The sequence below is a fragment of the Oncorhynchus gorbuscha genome, linkage group LG04 (assembly GCF_021184085.1).
Source record: "Oncorhynchus gorbuscha isolate QuinsamMale2020 ecotype Even-year linkage group LG04, OgorEven_v1.0, whole genome shotgun sequence".
In the NCBI taxonomy this organism is placed as follows: Eukaryota; Metazoa; Chordata; class Actinopteri; order Salmoniformes; family Salmonidae; genus Oncorhynchus; species Oncorhynchus gorbuscha.
Window position 1 is genome coordinate 53,806,390 of NC_060176.1, and position 17,908 is coordinate 53,824,297.

Genomic DNA, 17,908 nt, shown 5'->3' on the forward strand with positions numbered 1-17,908 from the left:
ATTGGACTTAAATCTGCTTGAAAATCTATGGCAAGACTTGAATATGGCTGTTTAGCAATAATCAACAACCAACTTGACAGACCTTGAAGAATTCAATCAACTTTGAATTCAGGTTGTAACACAACAAAATGTGGAATAAGTTTAGGAGTATAAATACTTTCTGAAGTCACTGTATCTCTGGGGTGGTTAACATACGGCCGTTTCTTATTGCATCTGTGTTGGGGGGGGGGGGGGGGGGTTTGGGTAAATTAAACACTCCATGCCACTGTTGAACATCTTAAACTAGATGGAAAGTTATAATGGACCTTTACGTTTTCAAATAACTGCCCCTTTTCTGGCCCACAAATTGGTTTTGACTAACAAATTGGTCAGCCCTCCACTGAATTTAGAAATCCTGATGTGGCCCTCAACTCAAAATTATTTCCCACCCCTGGTATACCTAATTGTGAATACATCCATGGATGTGGTGGATTGAGGCTGCCGTGGTGCAGCCATAATGAAAACCCCAGCAATCTAACAGTGCGAGTTAAAAATAGAAGTTTGAAAAAACATTCTTGACGTATGAGTGGACAGCAGCTGCAGAGTGTAGTCAATTAGTGGCAGACAGTTTGGACACGTCACAAGAGTAACTTGAGTATCGAAGCTATTCATGGTCCCTGGTTAGTACAGTGTAACTGTAGTAATGTACTACCTCATGATCCGTAAAATGTGCTTAGGTAGTCCTACTGGAGGTTCCTGGAAATGACAGAGTCAAGACATTAATGTCAGTTTTATTTGGTGTCACAAGGGAGTAGTTACTGTTAGACTGATGACCTGGACAGGTTGATCACACTTACAGAGAACTGATTAAATTACTATATGGTATTATATAAGTAATTATATGGGGTTGATGATCTCTTTGTCTGAGGACATATTCCAGTGCTCCGGAAGTATCAGAAGAAAACATAGAATGAACAGCTAACATTTAGTTCATTGTTCATTTTGAACAGCTAACCTTTTGCTTTGTAGTCTTCCTTCAGGGTAGACACGTGTCCTAAAGCCGTCAAGCCATGTGAGCCATATACAGCCAACCACACACACACACACACACACACACACACACACACACACACACACACACACACACACACACACACACACACACACACACACACACACACACACACACACACACACACACACACACACACACACTCCTGTTAAGGCATAGGTTTGCCAAACTCTTTAGGAAGGCACAAGAGAAGGACATAAAACAAACGAATAAAACCACAAGTCAAATTTGACTGTTTATGCGTTCAACAATTGTATGTTGTTGCTGTGACGTTATTTGCATATTACATCTCGATTGGCCATATGTTAATGAGGGCCTGTGGGAATTCGGGGGGTTCACGAGGAAAGTGTCTCTCTCACGCTTGTAATGTGAAGGCATATCAAGCTCGCAATAAATATATCTTCATAAATATACTGTTTGTAGTTATTGTACTCACGACCAGTTAGATTGCACGACTGTTGCCTTTGTCAAGATGGCGATAAGCCGGAACAGACAGAATGGTGCCCAGGCTATAGCACAACATTGATACCCAATCTCCTTCGAGATTAGACAGACTCTGGGTTGAGCTACTATGACATCCATTCATACATTTAAAAACCAGCCAGACAAATACGGTACAATGTAGCAGAGCGGTGAACACCAAAGTAATTAGAAGAGAAGCAGCTCAAAAGATGACTCATTTTGAACAGCAAGCCAACCTACTGGTTTGGAGATGTATTAACGAACTGAACAGGATTTGGTTGCTGGTGACAAATGGCCTGCTTCAGAAAGTGTTTCTATTGCCAATCAGACACTAAATGCTTGGAAGCAGAGTCAAGAAGGACAATGAAGCCTTTGTATTCTTTGGGATGTGGATTACTCTAAGAATTACTGGTAGAAAAATCCGTACAGAGGACAAGGGCGGCCTTTTATTTTTAATCAGGAAGTGAAATATAACTGGGCTAACTTGGGCTGGATGCCAGGAACCTCACGATACGAGATCACGATAAAACGCAATGTATATATGTAGGGATTCTCACGATTCTATATGTATTGCAATTCGATGCTGTGATTTTACTGCGTTTCGATATTTCTCACCATATGTCTTCTGAAGAGGAACAAGAGAAAGCCATGAGTGTTGATCAGTCATGGAAATAAGTGCTGAAAACAAATTGTCTCCATAAGTAAACATATGGGAAACTGAATGAATTATTTATGTCAGTGGGCCAAGGAGGTGTGTCTGCGTTCTGTGAGGTGATTGGTTTACGAACAGCTGAAGGTGCGTGTTTTCGGAGTAGTTTTTGCAGCCTAGGCACTGGCGTGTACCCCAGGGCCGAGACATAAATTCAACCGAAAACTGCAGTAAAACATATTCTCAAGATTATGTTTGTCTATCAACTTGAACCTGGATTAATCAATAATTCCTTCAGGCAGGGAGTAGTACGATACCAAAACTCAAGTATCGGTTTTAGCTATACGTGCAAACTAAGTCCGTGCTTTACTAAATTTTAGCTATACGTGCAAACTAAGTCCGTGCTTTACTAAATTTGCTACCCAGAGGCAGTCAGTAAATGCTAACGAGATATAGCGCTGTCCTTTTCGAGAGTAAAAAACTACCGTGTTTTGGGGGGTGGTATTTAATGTGCAATGTACTGTTTTAGTTAGTGATATCGTATCATTTTGACAATATTGCAATATTATTTTTGTGCTATATCGCCGTACCTGCACCAAAACTCCAGTATAAAATATACTCAGAGAAAACCATTGGGTGGGTCATATTTTAAAAGTTTAAGTCACCTTAATTGTCCATATCTCTCACATGTAACAAAGTCAAAACAGACCAAGTCGATTTTTTATAGAACTCTAACCTAAAATCGAACCAATGTCTTAAAGTTGAACATATTACTCCAACGTTCCAACCAACCTAATGAAAGCGACATGTTTAAATTTATCGTAAGAGTGCCTCTGATAGGATGGCCTGCATTTGCGCAGTTCTGCGCGAGGAGATCGTTGGCTCCGATGACGTATTTCTGCGCATGAGCTTAGTTAGTAATACGTATCATGGTGACGACGGCTGATTGTCAATTTTATTTAACGAGGCAAGTCAGACGAGAACAAATGTTTTACATTGACTGCCTACTAGGCCAAACCCTAACGACGCAGGGTCAATTGTGCGATTGTTTATCCCATGTATGACTTATGTCGCACTGCTTTATCTTGGCCAGGTCCCGGTTGTAAATGAGAACGTGTTCTCAACTGGCCTACATGGTTAAATAAAACAAAACTCCCAATCACTGCCGGATGTGATAGAGCCTGGATTCTAGCCAGGGTCTGTAGTGACGTCTGCGACGCAGTGCCTAAGACAACTGCACCACTCGGAAGCCCAATTAGCGGGACACCAGTCCTTTCTTGTACAAAACTGGTCTTACGGTCCGACTATTTACAATAACTGACTAAATTTGGAATAGTAATACATTGATTAATCTGAAGGTATGAATTCTGAGAATGCATTTGAGTTGTTTCTCAGAAGACAACTCAGATCTTTTTACAATCAACATTTAATAACACTAAGCAAACTATGTACAAACATGAGCGATCATGAGAAGGTAGGAAATAGAATTCAAGACAGACCTCAAGATATGAATATTGAAGATGTGATAGATGGTCTGAACCAAATATGTTGTCCTTAGCTCTGGTTAGGCCATATGGCTGTTAACAAAGGAAAGATGGCAGTGTGTCCTCTGTCCTGAGTGGAGGACTTCCGTGGTGATGGTTTCTTGCACCTTTCCTCTGAGTTGGGAAGGTCCCTCGTGGACTGCTCCGTTGGGTTTCGTCCCCAGGTGCTTGGTCTGATGGCTCTGAGCTGCAGAGGCTGTGCCCTAAAGAGTCTTCTTTCCTTGAATGTAGTCTTAAAATGTACTGGTCAGGCTACACTAGCTCTTTAAAGACTATGTCTTCTACAGGGACCGTTTAGTGCATAGGCTCTTCAGTCACAATTTATGTACCAAATTACAAGTACTATTCCCTAAAAAAATAAAGTACTTTGCGTAACTTCAGTTCACCAGTTCTTGCTATTAAAGCTGAAGGTCCAGGCCCTGCGGTCAGCCTACTGAAGATGGAGGTTCTTCTCCCTAAAGAAAGGTCCAGCCAGATAAAAGACTAAGAGGGGGAGCAGTGCCTTTTCTATTCCTGTGAGGTAACATGGTAATTCACCTTGATGTGAAAGGCCACTTCTATAACCCGGGGTGCACGTTTTTGTCCTATCAAAACACAGCTGATTCAAATAACTAATTTAAGCTTTGAATCATCTGTGTAGTGCTTGGGCAAAACACATGCACCCAGGGGTCGGGAACAGGTTAGAGTTTGGAAATTCAGTAATCCATAAAAGTTCAGCTTCAGACAAATGATGGTTAACATGTTAAGAACAGCTTCATTACATCACCTATAAGTGTGATCGGTGAGTTCTATTGGAGATGCAGTCTCTGCCCATCTTCATACTGTACCGTCTGACACTACACAAGTCACTATACAGGTATAATTTCCCACCACAATATTTACCATTTCTTGTTGACTAAATACATTTGACCTTACGAGTCACTGTGCTGGGGAAAACACTGTCAAAGCCACCATAAAACTGTCGAAGACTTGGGAATCACTTTAAGGCAAATTTACAACCATTGCATTAAAATGCAGTACTGTCCCCAGGGGTTCACAGGTTAAAAAAAATAATAAATTCTGTGCTGCAGACCCAGTTATGGAACAGGTTTACGCAATGGCTCAAATACCCAGAAACACATGAATTATGGCAAATTGCACTGCCATTTTTTTCATATTCACCACCCATGATAGACTCGACTTTGATAACACCAGTCGCTAGTTATTGATGGATGTGTGGCACCACTGGTCAAAGATAATTCCATGTGCACAAAGATCTAGCTACAGCATACACTGACATTTAATTTATGCATTTTAAAAATGTTATGCACAAACTGACAATGAATGACACCAAAAACATGCTTCATGAAAGAAAGCAGACATTTATTGCAGATCTTTGACATGAGAAATCAGTATCTAACCTCTGAAGACAGAAGCATTGAGACAAGATACCTGTTCCTCAGGATGTCGGACCTGTTGATGAAGAGTAGGAGGGGAGAAAGTACAAGGGGGAGGCACTCTTACACTCAGTAGCCAGAAGACTAGCCAGTGTCAAAATATTTAAAAAGCAGAGGGAAACCCTATCCATACAAACAAGTGACAGCTTGTAAACGAGGCTGGTTTCTCTGTACCACACCAGCCAAACATTGCCATCTCTTTATGCAAGGATAAGGGGGGGCTAAGAATGGCCTCATTGTATTGACCACACATGTAGTCAATACAATCTCACTCCATACAACCGCAGTCCAAAATACTCATCACATCAGCTAGTGACAGTTCCGTGGAGGCAGACCAAAGCTTTTCTGTAGGACACTTTGGAACCATTGAAAATGTTACAGCATTCAGTAAAGTCAATGTGATAAAAAATAAAAACCCTCTGGGGTTTAAGCTGCCTTCTGAATCATTGGCTTCTCTGTATCCACACCAAGATTCAGAGAACAAATAAATATTATTTTTTTTAAACATGTTGTGCTAGTATTAAGAGCTCTTCATTGTGGCAAAGACAGCCTTCCTTCAGGATAAAGATAGTGGTTTCTCTGTAGCTACACCTGCCATCAATACCCAAGGAAGAGCCTTGACAAACCATTTTGTAAAAAAAACAAAAAAATATGAATTTAAACTACCTTTTGAAGGAGTTTAACATGACATGCCAATGACAACATGTTTTAAACAATCAAGTATAAGCAACACCCCTACAGGCCATAGCAGTGACATAGCAGCTTCTGACTTTTCTGTATTACATCAGAACAGCACAGACATCTGCAGGGGCATCCCAGATTTTACTGCGTATTATTCAAGAAAGTTACTTGAAAATAAATCAAGATTGTCTCAGTTCTCAGCCTGCAACGCATAGCATTTCTTTGAAAATAGCAACAACTACTGACCCTTAACTGTTCCATTCTTGCATCCTCAACAAATAAGGGGAGTGAAATAAAGCTTCAAAAAGGATTTGGGGTGGGTGACAAAACCAGAAAGTAGTGTCAACCAAAGGGAAACGATTAAGGGGCAGGGGGCCTTCAGTAGCACCAGTAAATTAATATGGTCGCAACATGTAGCCTTGGTAAGTCAGACTTAACAGAAGCAAAATATTCTAAAGTTATGTATAAGGACAGCTAAGCCCAAATAACCAAACTACAGAATTTACAGTTCCTCAGTCATGCTGGGCAGGGGCTAGGCGTTGTAGTGTGAAAGACCAATGGAAGAGGAAGACTTGGCTAACCGCATAAAGAGCCTAGTAACACTGTACAACAAAGTGGGACTTGAATGGGGTGTAGCTTAGAAATCGAGGCAGTAAAGGGAGCGAGACTGCTACAGCTGTATTAGATCAAAATAAAGCTGTGATATTTTTATTTATTTAACTAGGCAAGTCGGTTATGAACAAATTCTTCTTTACAATTAAAGCCTAGGAATAGTGGATTAACTGCCTTGTTCAGGGGCAGAATGAGATTTTTTACCTGGTCAGCTCTGGGATTCAATCTAGCAACATCCGGTTACAGGCCTAACGCTCTAACCACTAGGCTACCTGTCATCCCAAGGTGGATAGAGAATCTATAGACTGACTTTAACAATTGTTCCCATTTGAAAGCTGCAATTTTAAAACATTAAACACTATTAGAATAGCCTATGAGAAATACGCTTCATAACTAACTTGTCTTAATGCTTTTGATAAGCATACTAATTCAAATGGCCTGCAAAGGCAAGCTTCGCAACTAAGGCATGTTCAAAACTACAGTTTAATTTTACTATCGTTTGTTCTACCTCATTACCTTGCACCAATCATGTTTAGGTAATTCAAAAAAAAAAACTCACCGTTGAGAGCCTTGAGCACCGTTAAATAAATTGAAGTAGTAGCGGGAGAAAACCAGCTCGCATAAAAACTGAATTCATATGAAATGTAGAGAAAATATCAAATTAACGTTAGGTTTTTGGTGACCTCAAAATAGAGTGTTGAGGCCTCCCGGGTGGCGCAGTGGTCTAAGGCACTGCTAGCTGTGCCATCAGAGACTCTGGGTCCGAGCCCAGGCTCTGTCGCAGCTGGCTGCGTCCGTGAGGTCCATGGGGCGATGCACAATTGGCCCAGCGTCGTCCGGGTTAGGGACGGTTTGGCAGGGATGTCCTCGTCTCATCTCGCATTAGCGACTCCTGTGGCAGGCAGGGCGCAGTGCACGCTGACCAGGTCGCCAGGTGCAGTGTTCCCTCCGACACATTGGTGCTTCTGGCTTCCGGGTTGGATGCGCGCTGTGTTAAGCAGTACGGCTTGGTTGGGTTGTGTTTCGGAGGACGCATGGCTCTCGACCTTAGTCTCTCCGAGCCCGTATGAGAGTTGTAGCGATGAGACAAGATATTAACTACTAACAATTGGATACCACAAAATTGGTGAGAAAAAGGGGGTAAAATTCCTAAAAATAAAATTAAAAATAGGGGTGTTGTACAAAACAAAGTCAGTGATGAGATCATCCCTAACCAAATCAGAATATCAAATTAAATGTTACCCAGGTGTTCTGGCTCTGGACCAACCCATTGGCTTCTGGGACCAATTAAAGGAAAGTGGGATACCTAGTCAGTTTTACAACTGAAGATTCCTCCGCATTTAACCAAAATCGGAGAATTGCGGGGCTTAATCGACATCCAAGTTGATGTGCCCGGGGAACAGTGTGTTAACTGCCTTGCTCAGGGGCAGAACAGATTTTTACTTTGCCAGCACAGGGATTTAATCCAGCTACCTTCCCGTTAGAATGCGTTCTAGAAATCGGTGAGGTATCCAAACTCCGTGCGGGGAAGAAACTACGTCTGTGGCGTAGTGTTTGGCCTGAGCAAGGAGTTTGGGTAGCCAAGCAAGAAAATCTTAGCCTCGTCTAAATTATGCTCTTGCATTCAGTAAGTTGCTTATTACATTTATTGAAATGGGTTATGCAGGCTAGAGCAAAGGAATAGGCCACTTGGCATGTCCTTGCCTGGCCAGCTCTTTACAGCGTGATGCCAGTCAAGTTGAAATAGGCTAGTCCACGGTCACGTCACAATATCACCAACGACAGCCGTCAATCATATTCAATATTGTAGTCGTAAAACCCTAAAAGTCCACAATGTAGGGGGAAAGAGGTTCTAAGTGTTGTGTTCTAGGTAGACAGATCAGCAAATTAGAATCAGAAGTTGTTTGCATCTGCCATAGCCTCCATTCAAGTCCCTTTCTGATGCGCTGTGAAACCAGATGAGTCAGAGCGAGACGGCTGGTGGAAGAGATTAGCTACCTAACATTATCCTCTCAACATTACTTTCCTGAAATATTTTGAGAATGTTGGTAGCATTACATTGACTACTAACAGAAAAAAATACAGTACAGATGACTGGAGAGAGGAAGTAGAAAGGGGGTAGGGTTCTAATACCCCATTAACAGGGAAGAGAGTTGAGGGCCTTTCACCCCCAAGACCGTGTAAGCTTCTCTGTAGTATACACCAACAGGCCTAGGGGGAAAAGGCTTCACAAGTTTAGTATTTTAGCTTTTTGGGCATCTCCCATGGGAAGGAGTCACGGCCAAAGTGGCCGTAGGCAGCGGTCCTCTGATACATAGGCTTCTTCAGCTCCAGCTCCCTGGAATACACAATCAACTCATTTAGCAGCCCATCACAGGAAATGACCCAAGATCAACATCAATTCTCAGCCATAATGCTAAAAATCAACCAATAGGGAGTGTCGAGAACCATGGAAAGAAACAATCAGAAAGGTTAATTAGGCCAGCTAGTAAAGAGGGGGAGGAAGGGATAAAGCGTCAACACTTACCCTGCTAACCAACTCAACCTTGAGCAGTGTGGGGACTGGAGCTTGGAGAGTGAAAGCGCACTGATCCCATTTATGAAATGTCATTGAACTTCAACAAGGTCTGAGAAACCAATGACCTTCCAGTTGGATGTGAGCTGGAAACCCTTCATCGTGCTGGGTGTTTAACATGCCATCTGACAACCTCAACTGTAGCTCTCGAAGCTTTAACCTTTGGCATTACATACTATACTTCACTGGCATTTAAAGCAAGACTGTTTGGGTAGGGCTGGAATATCAGGTTTGGCAAACTGATCACAAGCCCAGACTGCGGCTTTCTTATGTGTCAGTAGCTACTGGGTGTCATTAATCACAGTAGCGAATCATATATTAATATATCATATTAAAAGGGTTAGAACCATCTGAACACCAGCTGACAGCTCAGGCAGAACAGAAAGACAGGAAGCATGAGTTAAAGGCGAGTGACTGAAGGGGCAGAGTCAGAGGCACACAACTTCAAAGGGGTACACTTTACCTGACAATGACACCAGGACGAAGGTCAAAGTTTCTCTTGACGATGTCCAGTAGCTCCCGCTCACTCTTCTGAGATGTGCCATAGTGGAATATGGAGATTGAGAGGGGATGGGCTACTCCGATGGCATAGGCAACCTGATGTATAGTGGTGAGCATACAAACATGCATCAGACTTTAGGTTTGATTTCATGGCACCCCTTTGTGTATAGTACATTTGGAAAACATTCAGCCCCCTTCACTTTATTAGGTTAGAGCCTTTGTAAACAAAAAACCTACACACAAATGACAAAGCAAAAACTGTTTTAGAAATTAAAGACAAACTTCAAAAACCTGAAATTACATTTGCATAAGTATTCAGACCCTTCTACTCAGTACTTTGACAACACACCTTTGGCAGCGATTACAGCCGCGAGTCTTCTTGGGTATAACACTACAGGCTTGGCACACCTTTTCTCCCATTCTACTCTGCAGAACCTCAAGCTCTGTCAGGGTGGATGGGAGTGTTGCTGCACAGCTACTTTCACGTCTCTAAAGATGTTCGATCAGGTTCAAGTCCAGGTTCTGGCTGGGCCACTCAAGGACATTGAGACTTGTCCTGAAGCCACTCGTGCGCTGTCTTGGCTGTGTGCTTAGGGTCGTTGTCCTTTTAGAAGGTGAACTGTCGCCCCCAGTCCGAGGTCCTGAGCACTTTCTCTGTTCATCTCTCCCCTCGATCCTGTCGCTGAAAAATATCCTCACAGAATGATGCTGCCACCACGCATCACCGTAGGGATGGTATTGGCCAGGTGATTAGCAGTGCCTGGTTTCCCCCAGAAGTGACACTTGGCATTCCGGCCAAATAGTTAAATCTTGGCTTCACCAGAGCAGAGAATCTTGTTTCTCATGGTCGGAGTGCTTTAGGTGCCCTGTGGCAAACACCAAGCGGGCTGTCATGTACCTTTTACTGAGGAGTGCCTTCCGTCTAGCCACTACCATAAAGGCCTAATTGGTAGAGTGCTGGTTATCCTTGTAGAAGGCTCTCCCATCTCTATAGAGGAACTCTGGAGCTCTGTCAGAGTGACCATTGGGTTCTTGGTAGTGCTGCACCGATATGACATTTTCCTTGCAAAAACAATAACTGATATTTCATTTTAGCGGCCTTAAGCATTCTAGTACAGTTAAATAATTCACACATATGACGCAGCGGTCTAAGGCATGGCATCTCAGTGCAAGAGGCATCACTACAGTCCCAATGTGTGAATCCAGGATGTATCACAGATTGGGAGTCCCATAGGGAAGCGCACAATTGGCCCAGCGTCGTTCGGGCCGTCATTGCAAATTAGAATTTGTTCTTAACCGACTTGCCTTGTTAAATAAAGGCTACACACACCACACTGACCAAAAAGTTGTTGGCATTTACACATGTCCCCATTGCCAGTAAACCAAAACCTATTTCTTTCACTTTCTTGTAATTTGTTCAGTCATTTCATTCTCAACCAGGATTTCTATGGAATGCCGTTTGGGTCTTTGTGCGTCAAATAATGCTATTTGGCGTGTAAAATAAGCTCGCTGACCAATCAGGACCTGAATATGACTACACATCACATAATAATTGAGCGCGTTTATTAATTTTGTACGTAGTTATTGCACATGTCATCGATACATTTGCTATGATGCTGGTAAAGTCCACGCACCTACAGTGCTGGTCAAAAAAATAAACTAGCTAGCTCATGGCTGCAAACAATGTGCTTCCCCAAAAACATTGCAAAACGACATCCGTTCCAGTAGTTATAGTTAGCTAACTATATAGCTCAGTGTCATCTAAAATAACCCTAATTTATAAGACAGTTCTTATTTCATTAATGGTGGTCAGACCATCTATGTGAAGCTAGCCACAATAACGATTAGCCACAACGGTGGCCTTTAGGTTTAGCCTTCAAAATAAAAGCATGGCACACATCAATTTGTATTCACTTGCATCACTGTCAATGACATGCTGATTGCCTTAAATGTATTGACAGTGATGCAAATGAATACAAAGAGTAGAATTCTGCCACACTTATTTTGAAGGCTAAATCCAAAGTCCACTATTGTGGCTAGCTTCACAACCTGGTCGAGCATCACTAGCCAGATGAAGCTAGCTGGCTGCTTATAACGTTAGCTTTGGAGTAGCTGGCTAGCTATTTAGTTTCATGAACTGAAGTTCAATTTAAATAGGCAAACAAGTGGAAACCTAGCTAATACTTACAACGATTCCTTGTAATGACAAAGGCTCTTCTCCCCAGAAGACAGTTTGGCTGGGCAACCAGCTCTAGGAAGAGTATTGGTGGTTCCAACTTCTTACATTTAAGAATGATGAGGCCAATGTTTTTGGGGACCTTCAAAGCAGGAGACATTTTTGATACCCTTCCCCAGATGTGCCGCGACACAATCCCGTCTGAGCTCTACAGACAATTCCGTCGACCCCATGGCTTGGTTTTTGCTCTGACATGCACTTGTCCACTGTGGGACCTTAGGCAGGTATGCTTTTCCAAATCACGTCCAATCATTTGAATTTACCACAAGCGCACTCCAATCAAGTTGAACAAACATCAAGGATGATTTGTGTCAACAGGCTGCACCAGAGCTAAATTTCAAGTCTCATAGCAAAGGGTCTGAATAATTGTCAATAAGGCATGTTTATTTTTTAGAAATGCAGTAACATTCTAAAGACCCGTTTTCGATTTGTCATGTGTAGATTGACAATTTTATTTAATCCATTTTAGAAGGCTGTAACTAAAATGTGGAAAAAGTGAAGGGGTCTGAACACATTCCAAATGCTCTATACATGAGGTGCATCAATATCAAGTCTCCTTATTAGAATCACCCTGCCCTCACCTGGACAAGGACCCGCTTGCACAGCTCAGCCTTCACCAGAGACTTGGCCACCCAGCGGGCAGCATAGGCAGCAGAGCGGTCCACCTTAGTGTAGTCCTTCCCTGAGAAGGCTCCTCCACCATGGGCACCCCAGCCTCCATAAGTATCAACAATGATCTTACGGCCCGTCAGGCCAGCGTCACCCTGTAGGGAAAGGAGTAATAAGTCAAACAGAGTCTTTTTCAATTTACCCCAAAATAATTCTGACCGTAGTAAAAAAAACTATGGATCAAATTGCATGTAAAAATGCTTAATATGAACAGTTAAACAAGCCCATGCATCAACGTTACTTTAGCGTTTGCCCCTTCAAGCACATACCATAGATGCCCAGTCCTACCACTACTTATCAGGGTTCCTATACAGTCAGATGGAATTTCAAGATTACACATTTCTAATGAACAATTAGCAGCATCTTTATGTACATAAAAAAGGGTCATGTACTCTTGACACTGGGAGGCTGCTTTGTGAGCCCATGTACCATCTGTCATTGTGGAAGGCACTTACACCACACCCCCCAAAGTAGAATGCCTGTTAAGCAACTGATATATAAATAAAGTGGTCAACCCTCAGCCTGGAGAGCTACTGGGTGTGCATGCTTTTGAAACCCTGCTCAAAACAGAGCCAGTTTAGCAGCTAATTTCTAAAAATGTGGTTTGTTGGAAGTGGACTGGAATAAAAGCCTGCAGACCCATTAGCTCTCCTGGAGGATGGTTGACCACCCTCGATGCCTTAAATAATTTGCTCATTCAGTATGTCGAATATAAAAAATGATAGGCTACAAATAATTTTAATTCAGCAATAGCAAGCCCACAAATTCTCATTGGGAAATGTACAAGCGTCTGCTAAATGGCATATATTATTATTATTTATTATTACCTTCCAGTTGTCATATCTTGGCTACCTTAGTGTTTACTTTTCAACTCAATAGATGCTAGTTAGTCTGCAATGTCCCAAACATTGGATTCCCAAATCAACTGGAAGTATCTACCAAACAAGTTGAAGCCACATAATCCAGAAGGCAACAAATAGTTACCTAAAATGAAAAGTCAAATTATTTTGATGTGATTAAATGTGATTAAACCAATTTCAAAACTAATTTAATGGCAAAGGGAATTGTTTGTTTTGTCAAGAAGATTCATTTAAATTAATTGTTCCAAAAAGTAAATCGGTGGAATTTTTGGGGAAATAAATGCATGTCATTCTTATGTAGATTTTTTTCAATATGCCTAAATAAGTTCCAAATATCTCTAACGGTCACCCCAGCGTGAGTGGTTTTATGCACAGTTCCAAAATGTGACCGTTATGCAACAGGATAGTTAACATGCACTGACTGCTAATTATCTATGGGCTGTTTCAACTTGTCAATTTCAAATTATTTTCTAACAACTTGTATTTTCTAACAGTTTGAATTAAGGTGTTCCACCTCATTAATTCATATAGAATTAATCAATTTCAGTGTCACAGACAATTTATGTTTGAGGCATAATGTATTTGAAGTTTTATTCACATTTAGGTACTGGTGACAAATAATACCTGATTTTTGAATGATTTGAATGGACACCTATGATGCGTGTAAAATACTTTTGAATGTTGTACTGATTATAATGAGCTAATGCTAAGCTATTTGCCATGTTTGTTGATATTCTACAACGCATTCTGGGTGTAACTTAAACATCTGTAAGACCAAAGATATGAGGTGAAGGAATGGTTGGTTCACTCATCTTGCGAGTACACTTCTGGAAGTGAATAATGCTACACACCAAAGCTGTTCCACTGGATGTCATAAGGTGAATGCACCAATTTGTAAGTCGCTCTGGATAAGAGCGTCTGCTAAATGACTTAAATGTAAAATGTAAGGACACTTTACAACCAACTAGATGTTGGTTGTGTGTGCACAAACTACCCATCATCAGATTAAAACACTTCTAGAAATCTGAAGTAATCAACATTGATCTCACCAATGTGATGATTTATTGTAATTGCTATTGCCAATTCGTATTGTGTTTTATGTCAGCCTAGAGTTATCTAAATATGACCAGTTGTGTTACGTCAATCTTTCCTCTGTTAGCGCTAGGACTAATGTAGCCCTACATTTTCCAGTTTGGATGATTGTGTATACGGTCGCTACTTCTGTGACTGTCTGAACATGGCATCCAAAATTAAACTGGTCACATTTAGTACATAACTTTGTAAGGACTGTAAAAAAATATTTTTTAAATCTTGCAAACAGTGGGGCTAGCTCATATGGTGACTTGCGTCAATTGAAACGGGACATTCTAAACAAACCGGTTTCAACGTACGCTGCAGGGGACACTAGAATGATCACACCCATTTGTTGGGAAATATTAAAAAGTTAATAGAAATGATGAAATACATTTCCATGACTTCGCCAAAACTTGTAAAATTATATCATTTCCCTAAACTTTTCCGGGTCTGGAAAACCATTTAAATTCAACGACTTTTCCAAGATTTATGACCTTTAGAAACCTGACATATTGTCTCACCTGTGGGCCTCCGATGACGAAGCGCCCGCTGGGCTGCATGTGGTAAATGGTGTCATCATCCAGGTAAATGCAGGGCACCACAGCCTTGACAATCTTCTCCTTGAGAGCGTCACGCATCTCATCCAAGCAGATGTGCTCATCATGCTGCACGGAGACCACAATGGTGTGGACACGCACCGGCAACATGGCGCCACGGTCTTGGCGGTACTGAACGGTCACCTGCACACAGAAGCATACTAAGATAGAACGACAGCAGGATTGTTCAACCACAGGCATAGATTAAGGTTGCGTTTCCCCTGCTCAGACATTGCAGACGTCAACCAATGGATGCAAAAATATTTTTGCACCAGGAGGCAAAAATATACGGCGTGGTTAAACCGAGACCTAAACTACCAATCCAGGCGTTTAATTAAGGTCTGGCATGCGTCAGCCATGTCTGACCAGGGGAACAACCTAAAACGAATTATATGCTGGAGTTACTGCTGGCCACAAACAAGGTTGGAGAGCTTGAGTAAGAAAACTAATATTGCACTCATCAGCTGGTATGATAAACAAACTAGTTAGTCTTAAGACTATTTATATAAGGCTGAAATGACTATCGATTGCACACAGGCAGCAAACCTGGGTCTTTGAGTCAGGCCGGAGCCAGGGCAGGGTGCCGTTGCGACGCAGTTCAGCCATCTTAGCGTTGAGCTTGTGGGCAAGCATAATGGTGAGGGGCATGCACTCCTCCGTCTCATCAGTGGCATAGCCAAACATCAGGCCCTGACAATAGAAGTAGAACTATTACATTGAAAAGAAAGCTGCATATTTAGCTTACTGATAAATGTACAGCTAACGTCACTAGTGCAGTGGTCCTCTGCACCCCAACTCATACCTGGTCCCCTGCCCCAACATCCTCCTCATTGCGGTCAATGTGAACACCTTGGGCAATGTCTGGAGATTGTTGCTCTAGGGCCACCAGCACATTGCAGGTCTTATAGTCAAAACCTTTAGAGGAGTCATCATATCCAATGTGGCGGATGGTGTCGCGAACCACCTTCTGATAGTCCACTGTAGCAAGCGATGTCACCTCACCTGCCAGCAGGATCATCCCAGTCTTAGCAACAGTCTCTGAAAAAGGTGGAGGGGGAATAGTACATTAACCATAGCAATCGGAAAAAGCATATCAATAAATACGCATCTGGCAAAACGTTGGGGAGTTGTGCCATAATATAGGCCTACTAACATTAACAAGATGCAGAAAGTTTGAGATTCTTTCATTCATGTGGTATTCACAGATGACTCCAGGGCAGCTAGAAGTTGCATCAGACAAAAATAAAATAAAAACATGCTTTTTTCCTTACCACAAGCAACTTTAGCATCAGGATCCTGCTTGAGATGGGCGTCAAGCACAGCATCACTGATCTGGTCACAAATCTTATCTGTAAAATACAGATGTACCAGTTCACAATGCTACATCAACATTTGCACAATTTAGTGGTAGGTTGCTTGTTCAAGAGCATGTAAAGCATTGCACAAATAGTAATAATTACAGTTCTCCAATAGGTTTGGATTATGCTGGAAATATTTGTATTGTACACTGTTCTACCGACTACAGTCTTGAGTTGTGCACATGCTGTACCATATGTCAGGATTATGGCGATGGTGGGAGGGGCCTAGCGGTATGTGTAGCCACAGATAGATTTTATAAATCCGTTTCATTGGTCGGAAGCATCCGGTTGGCGTTTCCACTCACCACCAAATATGGTGATGAGGGTGGAAGCCTCGGGGGAGAAGGTGGATTTTGGCCGACGTTCTGCTTGTCGATTAAACATTTGTTCTGTTACCAAACTATAATCTGTTATGAACAGGGTGGACAACGTTTAGTATTGTTCACCATCTGGTGAACAAGGGCGAATTAAGTTATTGCACACCCCACAGTAGGCGTTCCCTAAAGGAATTATGCAAATACATTATAGAACGCGCCAATCGGTTCTCGCTAGAACGTGCATGGCTCTGCCCACTATGGTTTGTTTGCTTCCATTGGATACGACAGGATGTGGTTCATCTTGTTCAGATATATATATATATAGATATATAGATATATATATATATATATATGGTGTAGCGATGAGCCTGAACCCGCCACCATTTCCGCGGGTTCACATGCAACTAAAAATCTGATTCGTTTAGATTTCCAAGATGAACTACTACCGGTATAGCCAAGGAGTGGCACGGAACTCATCATACAGCCAATGTAGTGCCCCTTACATAGCAACCAAACGTAAAAGACAACACATATGGCCTTGTTCCCCGAGAGCCCGCGCGGGAACTGGTCGGAATCTTCGGGAGATCTCGTGAATTAAGCATGATGACGACTACAGGATTAAAAATATTTTTAAAGAGAATATAGCCCAAGGACGTATAACGTTCGTAATTGCACAATAGAGACCATGTGAACAAGGCTAAGCAAAGTAGCTAGCTGGTTAGCTAATAAACTAAGAACAATTTGGGCCTCACATGCGGCTTATGCAAGATGCTGACGCCGCTGTGGTTTGATCAGCAGAGATGGTTAGCTCGCTAACGTTAATTAGCTAACTAAGAAAGCTAAGCAACACCGACGCACGTGTGCTAAACAAGCCATTTAAACAAATAACTGACAAGTCATAACACACTGGCTGTATTTGTAGCTAAATTAGCTTTCTCACCAGGGTGTCCTTCTCCTACTGACTCCGAGGTGAATAGGAAGCAGTCCTCGTCGATAAGGGAGTTGTGAAAACCGTTAATCTCTCCGTTCATCATTGTTGCTTTTTTTGGCAGATATAAATAAATGTTGTAGCTAGCTAAATTATGCGTATTTTATTGATTCGTTTCCTGCGTTGGTGTTCTCACGCAACTTCTCACCAGTCAGTAAATTCCACTGTCATTTAGAAGTGGCGCTCTGGTATTTATTCAGAAATTCACAAACGTCACTGTCGGCCGCATTGGACGATACCATATTAAACATGGGGGTGGAAACGTTAACCAGGTGCACTGAGAGGAACGCAATTGTGTA

At 42.0% G+C, this 17,908-nt stretch overlaps 1 protein-coding gene across 2 annotated transcripts; it reads right to left on the reverse strand.

The window, feature by feature from the left end:
- Positions 1–5,047: 5,047 nt before the first annotated feature.
- Positions 5,048–17,795, reverse strand: LOC124034286 (S-adenosylmethionine synthase-like). 2 transcript variants are annotated; one of them, XM_046347264.1, is made up of 8 exons: positions 17,562–17,793; positions 16,218–16,295; positions 15,749–15,984; positions 15,493–15,636; positions 14,872–15,090; positions 12,329–12,511; positions 9,474–9,607; positions 5,048–8,773 (listed from the first exon to the last, which is right to left on the reverse strand). In XM_046347264.1, the coding sequence occupies exons 1-8, from the start codon at positions 17,653–17,655 to the stop codon at positions 8,671–8,673; spliced, it is 1,191 nt and encodes a 396-aa protein (XP_046203220.1). In that variant the 5' UTR covers positions 17,656–17,793; the 3' UTR covers positions 5,048–8,670. The 2 variants fall into 2 exon arrangements, with proteins under 2 accessions (XP_046203220.1, XP_046203222.1); XM_046347266.1 differs by lacking the exon at positions 5,048–8,773 and having other exon boundaries at positions 9,470–9,607; positions 17,562–17,795.
- Between the last annotated feature and the right edge of the window lie 113 nt (positions 17,796–17,908).